Source organism: Thermomyces dupontii, assembly GCF_041956625.1.
Source record: "Thermomyces dupontii strain NRRL 2155 unplaced genomic scaffold VTN31scaffold_3, whole genome shotgun sequence".
Lineage (NCBI taxonomy): Eukaryota > Fungi > Ascomycota > Eurotiomycetes > Eurotiales > Trichocomaceae > Thermomyces > Thermomyces dupontii.
This window is the reverse complement of record NW_027192309.1, coordinates 339,797-352,901: the sequence shown is the minus strand read 5'-3', so window position 1 is coordinate 352,901 and position 13,105 is coordinate 339,797. Positions and strand designations below refer to the sequence as shown.

Sequence of the window (13,105 nt, the reverse complement as noted above, 5' to 3'; positions counted from 1 at the left end):
ACTTGGATATCGATATGGCTGGGGCTATTGGGGGATGCGGTCGCGGGGTGTCGGACCAGGTTGAGGAAGAGACGGCATGGTCGCGAGAGGGGGTTGAAGGGGGAGAAGGCGGTGCGGAAGGAGGTGATTGCGGAGACGGGGACGGCGGACATGGCGTCTTTTCTTTCTCGTCTCGATCTTGTAGGCCTACCTAGTACCTACTATATAGGATCAGAGATGGTTCAGGTGATGTTGGAGGAATTGTTGGCGCAACGTGCGGTGCCTTACCTGAGTGCTTTGTTGCGATGCGCCGGGCGCCTGGTATCGGATTGAGAACTTTGCTCAAGTGGTCAATTATTGGGCGTGGTTGTCTCTCTGAGTAGTTTCTAGTTCATCGTTGGCTGCCATGCTCGACATGGAACTTTTGGGCGATGGTTGGAAAACTATGTTTGTCAAAAATGCAAACACGTCAAATCAACCAATGATGAATCGAATCGATGACGCTCGAGGACGGCTCAAACGTTCATGGACAGCTCAGCATTCGCCATACTATTATTTCTAGGATTTAAAATCTTTACCTTGTCCACATTCGAATCGTTTTGAATTTGCTCCATACGCAGGAACGTATGAGGGTTCTGTGAGATTTCAAGGCGCCGGCGCGCACTTTTCACCATGTCGTCCTTACACCCTCTACAAACACGTTTGAAGAACCTTTCCGCCTCTCTCAATGACATCCAACCTCTGATCGACCGCCTAAGAAACTTTACACATGCGATTGGCCAAGGCGACGAGGCTCGGCTGGAGCTCGGCTCAGAGATCCATTCCCGACTCAAGGAGGCGGAGGAGGAAATGGAGCTTCTCAGGGTAGAAGTGGACATGTTGGAGAGCGCCGGAACTGCGCGACGAAGGGGCAGTGGTGACCCGGATGATCGGGATGCGGAGCGCAAGCGAGTCGTGTCGCTGGCGGAGAAGTTGGCTGCGGATTTGAAGCGGTGTGTATATTTCATTCCTCTCGGTTGGAGGGGGGGAAGGGTCAAGTTTCTGACAGGCATTGAACTACATTAAGGATACGAGGCGAATTCCGCTCCGCACAGATCCAAGCGAATCGTAATGCCGAGGCGACGCGCCGGAAAGAGCGAGAGATACTATTTTCCAGATCAAGATCAAACGATAGTAGTAGTCAAGAGCGTCAACGCGCACCCGCGGGGAAACTTTCGCAGGATGATGTCGTGCTCAACGCGTCCAGCGACGTGACCGCCGCATTGCGCAGAACGCATATGCTGATGCAGTCGGAGTTGTCCCGGAGCCGATTCGCGCAGGAGACATTGGGTAGGGAGTCTTGGTGTACGGATAAGGTCTATTGGTCGATGCTAACAAGGGGGCACAGAACAATCCACCGCCGCATTGACATCCCTGACTGAATCTTACAGCAGCTTGGACTCTGCTCTGTCGTCGTCGCGAGCCCTGGTCAATTCACTTCTTCACTCACAAAAGTCGGATACATGGTACCTTGAAACCGCGTTCTACATTTTGATCGGAACGATCGCATGGCTGGTGTTTCGGAGGATATTATACGGGCCACTGTGGTGGCTTGCATGGATGCCGGTGAAGATGGTCTACCGTTTTCTTCTGGCGCCATTGCTTGGAGTTGCCGGTGTGGGAATGACGTCCACGTCAACCAGCCTCGTCCCCAGTGCCCAGACTGTGGGCATGACCGCGTCCACGGGGGTGCCTACTTTTATACCCGAGGAACGCGCCGGCGCGGAAGGTTCACCCGCGGCAGATACCACGGAAGACAGCATGGTGGAGGAGATTGGGCGAATGGCCGACGAGGCAGGGAAGAACGACATCAAGATCGACACCGCGTCTCGGACGTTTGAGGAATATGATGGTCCTCGCAATCCGAAGAAGCGAATGATGGAAAAGGACGAGTTATGAACCATGTACATAGCGTGTAGACTAATCTGACAAGCCATAATCTTCATTCCTTTCATGCTCCAGGTGACGACTAGGACATACTGGAGGCCCGAAACACGAGGTCAAATCTTAACCTTCCCTAATTGGGAAATAGGTAATGGCGTCGCGAATCACGTGTTGACGCGTCTCGATCGATTTGCATTGCAGTCCATGCTAACAGCTTTGTGCCGTCCACAGGGCCATGACGGATTCGATTTGAGCCCCGTCAAATAAAAACATTCGAACTCAATGGCAGCAAATTTCTTCAGCAACAAGGCCCGCGCCGCAGCCGCCGCGGCAGCAAGCAGCTCCAAGCAAAAGCAAGCCGACCAGAAGCAGGACCAAACGCGTCTACAACCGTGGGTTGAGAAATAGTACGGATGCGCCGATGATCCATCCTCTTGGACAAGAAGACAGATGCTGATGGCCATGAAGTCGACCGAAATCACTGGACGATGTTGCTGCACAGGATCACACGACGACCATCCTGCAACGGACGCTGCAGGCGTCGAATGTAAGTTGTTTTTTAAAACAATAAAAAAGTCTACGACATCACAAGCCTACAACTGATTGAAATATCAGCTCCCACACATGCTCTTCTACGGACCCCCCGGCACCGGCAAAACATCCACAATCCTCGCCCTCGCCAAATCCCTCTTTGGCCCCGCGCTGTACCGCTCCCGCATCCTCGAGCTCAACGCCTCCGACGAGCGAGGCATTCACATTGTCCGCGAGAAGATCAAGGACTTTGCACGCACGCAACTTTCGCAATCCACCGAAATCGACGCCAAATACCGCGAGAAATACCCCTGTCCCCCCTTCAAGATCGTGATCCTGGATGAGGCGGACAGCATGACGCAGGACGCGCAGTCCGCGCTGCGCCGGACGATGGAGCAGTACAGCCGCATCACGCGGTTTTGCCTCGTGTGCAACTACGTCACGCGCATCATCGAGCCGCTCGCGAGCCGGTGTAGCAAGTTCCGGTTCAAGGCGCTCGACGGGTCCGCCGCGGCGGAGAGGTTGCAGGAGATTGCGAGGGCGGAGAAGTTGCATCTGGAGGATGGGGCCGTGGATGCGCTGATCCGGTGTAGTGATGGGGATCTGCGGCGTGCCATTACGTACATGCAAAGTGCGGCGAGGCTGCTCAGCGCGGCGGCCAAGACAAAGTCCAGTGAGGACGAGGACACGCAAATGACGGATGCGGATGACTCGGCGCCGCCGCAAGTGTCTATCGATGTGCGGACCGTCGAGGAAATCGCCGGCGTTGTGCCGGACAGCATCCTCGACCGTCTCGTGCAGGCGATGCAGCCCACGAAGAAGAAACCGGGCAGCTCACCGTACGAGGCCGTCTCGTCCGTGGTCACGGACATTGTCGCCGAGGGATGGAGCGCCAGCCAGATTGTCAATCAGGTATCGTCGAACCCCCCCAACCCATTTGAATTGATTCATCCAAAATCATACCCGCGTACTGACCGGAGGTCCATAGTTGTATCGTCGCCTCGTTTTCAACGATGCGATCCCCGACCTGCAGAAGAATAAGATGGTCATGATCTTCTCCGAAATGGATAAGCGGTTGGTCGATGGCGCGGATGAACATCTCCTGATTTTAGACATGGCGTTGCAGATTGCGGGCGTTTTGGGTCAGAGTAGGTAACCGGGCTTTATTTATTGTTTTCGTTTCCACTTCCCGCTGTTTAGAGATTATTATTATTATCATTGTATGAATGTATGAATTGAGACGTGTGCCATGATGCAACTGTATGTACTCCGTAGATTCCAAGCTGAGAAATAATTCCTAGAAACAGAATCATCAGGACTCTCTCTCTCTCTGTCGCGTGCCGTGAAGGTTCGTATGCTTTTGACAGGTTGGTCGTGATCTCGCTCGATCGATGGCCTCAATCACAGAAATGCCCCCATGCTCAGCTCAGCGCAACACAGCAGGAAATAGGGGAAAAAAAAAAAAGAGAAAACACCGAATCTACTCTAACAAAAAGAAAACTAACATACACGGGTACTAGCCAACGGTGCAACTGACGACCATTATTGCACGCGCAAAACTTGAAAAACAAGGCAGGCAAAAAGGAAAAGAGCACTTGGTATATTATTTCCTTTTTGTGGCTAAACGCCAGGATCATTGTAAGCCTAGGCCTTGGATGGGTTTCCCGTCGTTGCCTGATTGGCCTTGATCCGAGAACCCTCCAAGGCTGCTGATGCCCGGAGATTGTGCCGGTGGCTGCGGCGATGGTGACCCGGGCAATTCGCTCGTCTCGCCGCCGGAGAGTTCTGGGGTGACTGTCTCCACGGCACCCGGGAGTTCGGCGATTGGCGGGACCTCTTTGCTCTGCTGGGGGATGGGCTGGTAATCCGTCGGCGGGGATTTCATGCTCGACAGCCCAGGGGAGTTGACATAAGAAGCATAAGTAAGGTCCGAGTTGCGGTTTCCTAGACCAGGAGAGAAAATGTCAGCGATTGGAAGGGGTCCTTGCAAATGCAAAGTTGAAAAGTCACCTGTGACACGTACCATCACTTGGAGGTGGTGCGCTCCACGCAGCTTTGGGCTCCGAGTTGTACATTGTTCCGGCCTCCTCGACCGCATGCGCGCGTGCGCGTTTCCGCCGCCGGAAAAAGATGAATACAATGACGCCAACAATAATCAACCCGCCGACGACCCCGCCCACGGCGCCTCCGATGACGGCGCCGTTCGAACTGCCGCCGGACGGTTCCGCTGACGGTGTCGCCGTAACCGTCAATGTCCCGTGGATGTGCGTCGTGACGCCTCCTTCATGGTTGTGATGGTCGTCAGGCATTGTTGTTGTTGCCGATGTCGTTGTCGGTGTCGGCGTCGACGTGGTCGACGTGGTCGACGAGGTAGACGAGGTCGTCGACGAGTTCTCATTGTCATCCCCTCCATCTCCGTCCGGTCGATTGTCATCCGGGCACTCTCCGGTTGTGCATGGGTCGACCGAGCAGCATCCCCTGAAGCCGCCTACGGCGCAGGTGTAGAAGTCAAACCCGTTCGGGCAGGCCATTTTGATGAATTCTCAACGCGGTCTCTTTATATCGGGACGAAAATGGAGGGGGTATCTTAAGAGGAATCCCAATAACAAAGGGTGAGAGGAAAGAGACGTGGTTCAGGCAATTCTCACTCATTCACCATCGTCGCGTGCGAACTGAACAAAGGGAAAGGAAAGAGACAGGAATCGGGGACAAATGGGCCCTCCGATTCAGCCAGTCTTTTTCGGGTCATGCTTGCTTGCAGGGGAATTTGCAGGTTCGACACACAGACACTGGGCAACCGGGGGGGGGGGAGGCCTCTGTTCAGGTCAAGACACGCTCTTCCCAGATGGGCAAGGAGACAGTGTTGCTATCTCGACAGGGTTGGGCCATTCTGAACGATTCGAATGCACACCGCTTCAGCCGCTTCAGCCGTCCCGAGTTGGCAGCATGGTTGGTCATAGGCTCTAGGAAGTGGATTACTCTCGATTAACCCAAGTGGGCTAACAGGGCTGAAGATGAAATCGAATTAAACTTGGGAAATTGTGTTGGCGGCGTCCAACTGTTGGTCCAATGTTGGTATGAGCTTCTAGATCCGGGTAATTGACAGCTTGCGAGGTGAGCATTTTGAGTTCCTCCATCCCTTTGATCGAATCTCACGAATCTCATGGGCACAGAGAGACTGAAGAGTTCCCATTGTTCGAACAGTCATGAAGAGAAAGCTCATTGAAGATTTCCGCTTGGCAAGAGCTTCCTTTCAGCTTTCACTCCGAGTAACTAAATTACTCTTTTAGTTTGGCGTTCGGAGCACGTGCAGCATGGCAGCTGGGCTAACCATATCGGGTCGCTTACTAAGCAGCTGAATCTTGGCGCTGCCCTCTTTTCCTTTCCATCCCCTCCCTGGTTGGATTCATTTCAGATTTCAGTGATCAAGGTGCAGGGAGTTAATTGTTCTCCGTCTACAAAGTATACTCCGTATATCTCAGTCACTTTAACTGCCTATCTGTCGGTCGTACGTACAGCGCAATGATGCCATATGAGCTCCGATGCATGGGACATACGTGCAATTTGCTACATATTGAAGTTTGTGCGAGCAGTCGAGGACGATCGACCATCCGGCAATTACACACGGCCACATCATGCACGCATGTTGAAAATTCTTTTTAACCTAAGAAGGAAGTGGCTGTTTGAAATTGACTTGTCCAGTCTTCTCGGCTCTGGAGTTCCAGAGCAATGCAGCTTGAACATTCGATAAGTGCATAACCTCTGCAAAATGCCACAAGCATAGGGTTATGTACGAGTACTCCGCGGTCGTGCCCCGCCCATCAACTCAGCCAGACAATACATACTATGTATCCTTCAGAGTTCCTGCTTGGCAGTGCGCGCCGCAGCAAGCCTGGGGTTCTTGGATTGCTCGAGGGTACGAATTCATCACCATCCCAAGGCCTTTGATCCTGATACGAGTGTACTTCGTGCAGTAACTCTCTTCTTCTCACTCGTGATGACAATGGATTAGCAACATGCTACTCGTACTGCACTACTATGAAGAGCACAGTAGCTTGTGAACTCGTCCATAGTCACCGGCAGCTGCTAATATTAGCTGATCTTGCGATTGGCAATGCCGATGGATCATTGGGGTAATTCTAGAAAGAAAAGCGCCGGTGCTTTATTTGGGCATTGCGGGGGGCACAAACTCGATGCGATCAATGTGATCTATCCAACAAACACAGTCGTTTCACGCAAATTGCCCAAAGCTAATCGCGTTGGTGACGGCAAAGAGCATTTCCCCGCCGACCTCATCAGCTGTAGTCTTCCGCACCCTGCTTTGTCTTTCATTGCAACCCTCAATGATGTCCTATATTCGGAACAGTCTTGATTACATACTACTTTCTCAAGGCTCGATCGCTGGACGCTTCAAATGGAGGAACGATGCGAATCCTTTCCCAACCTTGATCTTCGGCCCGTGAGCTCAGTGTGTCCCACAAAAATGAATACTGCTCTGTGGCGGAAGGAGAATGGGCGCCAGATAACTTTCTGGGAGATGGGGCTGCGAGGAGAGCATCCTGATCATTCAACTGAATATGGCCGCTTTCAAAGTCATGCCGACTGAGTAGGAAAGCAATCGTCCCATCTCTTCTGCTGCAGATCCTGCCAAGCCGTTTACGACGCCTTGCGGAACGGAACAAGAACAAAACACGTTCGAGTCTTTGGGTTCGGGCAAGGACCCTCCTGACTGATGCGACTTTGGAGCCATACCTCCGGGGGTGCGACAATGGCCCCGTATTGCGCTCCCTGCAAGATCTCGTGGCGATCGATCCGCTGTACTCTGATGAGATAACCAATTCTCGACGCTTTGGAACAATGCGGGCATGCCTTCGTTCCTCCAGACCTTCTGGGATAGCGTGTCGGATTTCATTTGAACAATGAGGGGTACGCTCTGTATATGGAGGCCGGCAACTACGAGAATGACTTCCAGGATCACTACGAGGATGACCGTTTTCACTCATTGGAAGAATTGCTGGTGACAGCCTGGAAGTCGTTTTCGTAGTTGCCGACCTCCATATTCAGAGCGTGCCCTTCATCTCAAGTGCATGGATTTGAAAACATGGAATCATGGAACGGCGCTGGCCGTTGCGTTCAGAGAGATAAGTATAGCCGTCGCCCAATCCTTCCAAAATGTCCCGATCAATCGTCACAAGGAGTATACGGGATTTGTTTGAGATCATATCCCGTTCTGCAGGGCACGAATCATATATGGCTTCAAGGATCTACCCGAGTCAACGAACAAAATCATCATCCCATCGTCAATCATTATTTAGTCGCGGTGCTCTTTTCTGGCACACCCACCGACCATACGTGAAGTGCATCCGCTTCCCAGCCGTTCGACTCCTTTGGCTACTGGGGAACCGTGACATTTTGATCCAGACCAAACATTTCCCACTTTGTAAGCGTCGGCTTGTAGAGTCTCAATGATTCTACCCGATGCTATTGTCCCCGTCATGTTACTTACCCTTTGGAGTGTGCTTCCGCGGAACTCCCAAACCGATAGATTCAGATTTCGTTCTACAGACTTAGGGTTAAGCATACTCGTTAATCAGATTTGCGGTAGTTAGGTATCTTATTGGCTGTAATAGCTGCCCTTTTGGACTATGAGGCGGGTCCTCTGGATAAAAGTCTCACCTGTTCGTGGGCTTTTTTACAGTGAGAGCATGTTCCATCGCTTGGAGCACAGTTAGAATGTGACTATGGACAAGTTATGATTAATGTACCTGGATTCTTGCTTAGTAAACTCCTTGAAACCAGAAGGCTGAATGTTGCCTTACTGGTACTCCGAACGGAAACAAGTACATACGGCGCGCATGGTGAGCACTAGCTCAACTATACTATTTGCACGAAGGCAGAGACCAGGCAGATGTAGGAACGACATCCAAAAAACATGAGCGTTAAGCCAATCAATCGGATTGGGGAGAACTCGCAGTTGAAGCAACAAACTCAATCGCATTGACATCGATATAGTTACACTTATTTACGACAAACACACAAAGCACGCGTAAAACCAAGCGGCTTTAAACTTCCGTCAAGGGCATTCTCCTCGTCGCAGATGCATAAACGTCGGAAAGACAACGATGCTACCCGCTTAGTACACACGCTTGAAGGGCGGCACGGGCTTGCACTCGTTCTCATCCAGGGTCTTGTCCTGCACGGCACGGTACGAGATCTCGACTGGACCGTGAGGCTGCTTCTGGAAGGTCAAAGTGTGCTTCATCCAGTTCTCGTCGTCGCGCTCCGGGTAGTCCTCGCGAGCGTGGGCACCACGCGACTCCTTGCGGTTGGCCGCGGCGTGCGCGGTTTGAGTGCTGTATCGGGTCATCAGTCTTTTTTGTTTTTTCCAACAATTGAGACAAAGAAACGTCGGGAAAACTTACGCGCAAGTCAAGAGGTTACGCAGCTCCAGCGTCTCCACCAGATCCGAGTTCCAGATCATGCTGCGGTCCTTGGTACCAACCTGGTTGTACCAGCAGTCGATCTCAGTGATCTTCCGGACACCCTCATCCAGGCTCTCCTGGGTACGGAAGACGCTGACATCCGCCTGCATGGCCTTCTGCATGGCATTGCGGATCTCGAACGTGGACTTGGGACCTTCGGCGGTACGGGCGAAGTCCAGGTCCTTGATGGCCTGAGCGCCCGCATCGGGGCTGAGCTCCTTGTGCGGCCGTCCTGGGGAATCGGTGTCGCGGACGCGGTGCGAAACGGCACGGCCAAAGACAATGAGATCAAGCAGGGAGTTGGCTCCCAAACGGTTCGCACCGTGGACGGAAACACAGGCAGCCTCACCGCAGGCATACAGACCAGGGACGACCTTGTCGTTTCCGTTCTCATCGATGGTCAACACCTCACCAGTGTATCTTGTGGGGATACCACCCATGTTGTAGTGGACGGTCGGCAGGACGGGAATAGGCTCCTTGGTGACATCAACGCCAGCAAAGATAGCTGCAGTCTCCGAGATGCCTGGCAGGCGCTCATGGAGCAGCGAGGCCGGCAGGTGGCTCAGTTGTAGGTAGATGTGGTCCTTCTCGGGACCGACGCCGCGGCCTTCGCGAATCTCCAACGTCATCGCTCGGGACACGACGTCACGAGACGCCAGATCCTTGGCCGTGGGGGCATACCGCTCCATGAATCGCTCACCCTCCGAGTTCAGAAGGTAACCACCCTCACCACGCGAGCCTTCCGTAATCAGGCATCCCGCGCCATAGATACCGGTCGGATGGAATTGCACAAACTCAAGGTCCTGGAGGGGAAGTCCAGCACGGGCAACCATGGCCATTCCGTCACCGGTGCAAGTGTGGGCCGAGGTGCAGCTGAAGTAGGCTCGCCCGTACCCACCGGTCGCGAGGACGGTGTGGTGAGCCTTGAAGCGGTGCAGGGTACCATCCTCCTGGTTGTACGCAATGATTCCACGGCACACGCCGTCCTCCATCAACAGGTCGAGGGCGAAAAATTCAATGAAGTAGTTGGTGTTGTGTCGGAGCGACTGGCCATACAGTGTGTGCAGGAGGGCATGACCGGTCCGGTCCGCGGCAGCACAGCAGCGGTATGCCTGGCCACCTTTTCCGTACTCACGCGACTGTCCGCCAAAGGCGCGCTGGTAGATGCGACCGTCCTCGGTACGGGAGAACGGGCACCCGTAGCTTTCCAGCTCCCGAACGCTGGCCGGCGCCTCTCTCGTCATATAGTGAATCGCGTCTTGATCACCAAGCCAGTCCGACCCCTTCACGGTATCATACATGTGCCATCTCCAGTCATCCTCGTGCATGCTGTTCAAGTAATCATGTTAGCAAATCATACCGCCGTTCGAGCTAAAGTAGCTGCAATGTTCAAATTGAAAAACTACTTCAAAGGGACGGCGTAGCGTACTTTCCGAGAGCTGCATTGATACCACCCTGCGCTGCGACAGTGTGGCTTCGTGTCGGGAACAGCTTCGAGACACAGGCGGTGTTGAAGCCAGCTTCCGCAAGTCCGAAGGCGGCGCGGAGACCAGCACCACCGGCACCCACAACAACGGCGTCATATTCGTGGTCCTACACGAGGTCAGTTACTCAGAATGCGTCGCAAGCTGGAGCCGGCATCGTACAATGACCGGGTATTTGGACGCGATCGGGCCCGTGGCCTCCTTTGCGCGCAGCGGTTGCGAGCCGAAGATCCGAGCTTCAAGAGTCGGGCAATTAGTCACGGCAAACACGGAACTCGCCAAAAGAATCGAAGTTGCGTACCGGCCGGTCTTGTCGAGGAAAAGAGACGTCTCTGACTTCGCAGAGCGTGTGAAATCTATTTCACAGGCTGTGGGTTAGCTGTGCACCGAGGGGCCTTTCAGCACATGACGACAGGATCCGCTCACCTTGGATGTAGGAGCCAGGCTCCGCCAGCTCAGGGAGCTCATGGTGTCTCGAAGGCTACAATGGCGCGGGTACAGAGGGAACGAAGGACGGGAGAGGAGAGAATGAGAACAAACCGACAAGAATATTCAAGGAGCAAGGAATTCTTTCTGCAGCTCTTTCAGGAATCTTGGGATCTTCCGGCCGCCGGTTGAGCGAGAATCGGCCGAGGATGGCCTGATTATGTCAGCACATCCTAGTTAGCCGACCGGCCAATCAGGACGCAGATAGTGGTAATCACTCTGCAAACCAAAAGCGCTGTCATTGGCTGGACGGAGGATCACGTGCTCTCCGGGACATTACCGAACAGCCGAACCCTCCTCCCCGATCAGCCTGACCCGATGGAAATTCGCGATCAAGAGCAGCCTGAGGATTTATGAATACTGTACTGTACTCGTACGGAATACTTCGTGATGTTGATCGGATATAGAAGATACTAATGCTACAGCAAACATAAACATTATTAGAGGTAATGTGAAAATGCATCATTCAAGCTCCAAAGACCGTATATTACATCCATCGCCCATCCCAAGTAGCGCCCGTCTAAACAGAACAACTCAGATCGTCGACCGTAGAACATTAATTGTACTGCATGTACGTCGCCGTCGAGTTGAACTTCAGATTCCCCTTGATCACCTTGTCTACCGCAGCCAGGAAGTCCTTTTCCGTGGCCACCTTGCGGCGTGCCCGAATGGCGAACATGCCCGCCTCCGTAGCCACGCTGCGCAGCTCCGCGCCCGTTGCATTCGGGCATAGGCGCGAAATCAGCTCCCATCGGATGTCCCGCTCCACAGACATACTCTTCGCATGGATGCGCAGAATATTGGCCCGTCCTTCCACATCCGGCAGAGAGAATTCGATCTTCCGATCAATACGTCCCGGCCGCATCAATGCAGGATCCAATGTGGAAGGTCGATTGGTCGCGAACATGACCTTGATGTTGCCGCGGGAATCAAACCCATCCAACTGCGTGATCAGCTCCAACATGGTCCGTTGCACTTCATTGTCACCGCCAGCGCCGTCATCGAATCGTGCCCCACCGATGGCGTCGATTTCGTCAAAAAAGATGATGCAGGCCTTCTTGGTGCGTGCCATTTCGAACAGCTCTCGCACCATGCGAGCACCCTCACCGACGTATTTTTGCACTAGTTCACTACCAATCACCCGGATGAATGTCGCGTCTGTTCGGTTGGCAACGGCTCGTGCACAGAGCGTTTTGCCAGTACCAGGGGGTCCGTAGAGGAGAGCACCCTTCGGTGGGTCAATACCGAGGTTGACAAACCGCTCGGGGGAGAGCAGAGGCGTCTCGACAACTTCTCGCAGCTTCTCGATCTGTTCCTTGCAACCGCCAATATCGCCGTAGGTCACATCCGGCTTGTCCTCGACAGTCATCATCGTCACGCTAGGATCTATCCTAGGTGGGAGTGGTAGCATGATGTGGTACCGATTTCGATCAACGCTGAAAATACGTCAGCACCGCAGCAACACCCGCAGCACCAAATTGCACCTACCCGACTCTCATGCCCTCCTCAATATCTGTAGGGCTGACACGTTCTCCCAGATTGACAACGAACTTGGCAATCTGCTTAACGTTGATCACATATTTGTTCTTCTCTGGATTTTTTTCGTCAGGAATGATCTTGGTGCAGCGGGCCACCTGGAGCGGCTGTTCCTCAGCCATTCGTTGATGATCGGCGAGAACATCCCACAAGTGTGGTGGTGCGAGACCCGTATCGGATTCCTGCGAAGATTAGAGCTTGATCATCGCGAAAGGACAAGGGACATACTTTGACACCAATTTTCTCATTCACGCTCTGCTGCTTCTCTTTGATTTGTTTCTCCAGCTTCTTCAGGGCAGCCGCATACGGTGCCGCCCCGTAGGTCTTGAGGACGTGGATATCCCTAGGCGCTGTCAGCCTCTCAAGCGCGCGGCGCAGCACACGGTAGAAGCATACTCATCGGTCAACGGAGTGATCTTCTTCTCAGGAATCTCATCGTCCTCGAAATTCTTCTTGTATTTCTCCCAGTCAGCTCCGGTGGCGCTGGGCATGTTGACGGCTGCGGAAGATGGTAGAAGAGTTCACGTAGAGGCAAGATAGACTTCAAGATCCGGAGCAACAGAGCAAAGTGCGCTTGAATGCAATGAGTTCGTCTTGCGAGAGAAACAAGACTTGTCTCAAAGGGAATGAAGGGTTTGGGCGTGATCTCTTCGGGTGTCTGGCAGCTGTGCAGGCACATGTGCT

The 13,105-nt window shown here is 53.3% G+C and overlaps 6 protein-coding genes across 6 annotated transcripts; 2 read left to right on the top strand and 4 right to left on the bottom strand.

The window, feature by feature from the left end:
* Positions 1-651: 651 nt before the first annotated feature.
* Positions 652-1,917, top strand: VTN31DRAFT_3565 (uncharacterized protein; the record flags this gene model as incomplete). The annotated part of the gene is made up of 3 exons (XM_069403858.1): positions 652-971; positions 1,046-1,308; positions 1,367-1,917. The coding sequence occupies 3 exons, from the start codon at positions 652-654 to the stop codon at positions 1,915-1,917; spliced, it is 1,134 nt and encodes a 377-aa protein (XP_069260890.1).
* A 267-nt stretch (positions 1,918-2,184) lies between these two features.
* Positions 2,185-3,589, top strand: VTN31DRAFT_3564 (uncharacterized protein; the record flags this gene model as incomplete). The annotated part of the gene is made up of 4 exons (XM_069403857.1): positions 2,185-2,309; positions 2,371-2,449; positions 2,518-3,345; positions 3,422-3,589. The coding sequence occupies 4 exons, from the start codon at positions 2,185-2,187 to the stop codon at positions 3,587-3,589; spliced, it is 1,200 nt and encodes a 399-aa protein (XP_069260889.1).
* A 477-nt stretch (positions 3,590-4,066) lies between these two features.
* On the bottom strand, positions 4,067-4,964 carry VTN31DRAFT_3563 (uncharacterized protein; the record flags this gene model as incomplete). Its single annotated transcript, XM_069403856.1, has 2 exons — positions 4,067-4,377; positions 4,457-4,964. The coding sequence occupies 2 exons, from the start codon at positions 4,962-4,964 to the stop codon at positions 4,067-4,069; spliced, it is 819 nt and encodes a 272-aa protein (XP_069260888.1).
* A 1,848-nt stretch (positions 4,965-6,812) lies between these two features.
* Positions 6,813-7,436, bottom strand: VTN31DRAFT_3562 (uncharacterized protein; the record flags this gene model as incomplete). The annotated part of the gene is made up of 1 exon (XM_069403855.1): positions 6,813-7,436. The coding sequence occupies one exon, from the start codon at positions 7,434-7,436 to the stop codon at positions 6,813-6,815; it is 624 nt and encodes a 207-aa protein (XP_069260887.1).
* Positions 7,437-8,566: 1,130 nt separating this feature from the next.
* Positions 8,567-10,867, bottom strand: VTN31DRAFT_3561 (uncharacterized protein; the record flags this gene model as incomplete). Its single annotated transcript, XM_069403854.1, has 6 exons — positions 8,567-8,786; positions 8,856-10,244; positions 10,345-10,508; positions 10,562-10,635; positions 10,701-10,755; positions 10,826-10,867. 6 exons carry the CDS (start codon positions 10,865-10,867, stop codon positions 8,567-8,569), a joined length of 1,944 nt encoding a protein of 647 aa, XP_069260886.1.
* Positions 10,868-11,441: 574 nt separating this feature from the next.
* VTN31DRAFT_3560 (uncharacterized protein) lies at positions 11,442-12,912 on the bottom strand (the record flags this gene model as incomplete). The annotated part of the gene is made up of 4 exons (XM_069403853.1): positions 11,442-12,321; positions 12,374-12,603; positions 12,650-12,764; positions 12,818-12,912. 4 exons carry the CDS (start codon positions 12,910-12,912, stop codon positions 11,442-11,444), a joined length of 1,320 nt encoding a protein of 439 aa, XP_069260885.1.
* Positions 12,913-13,105: the final 193 nt, after the last annotated feature.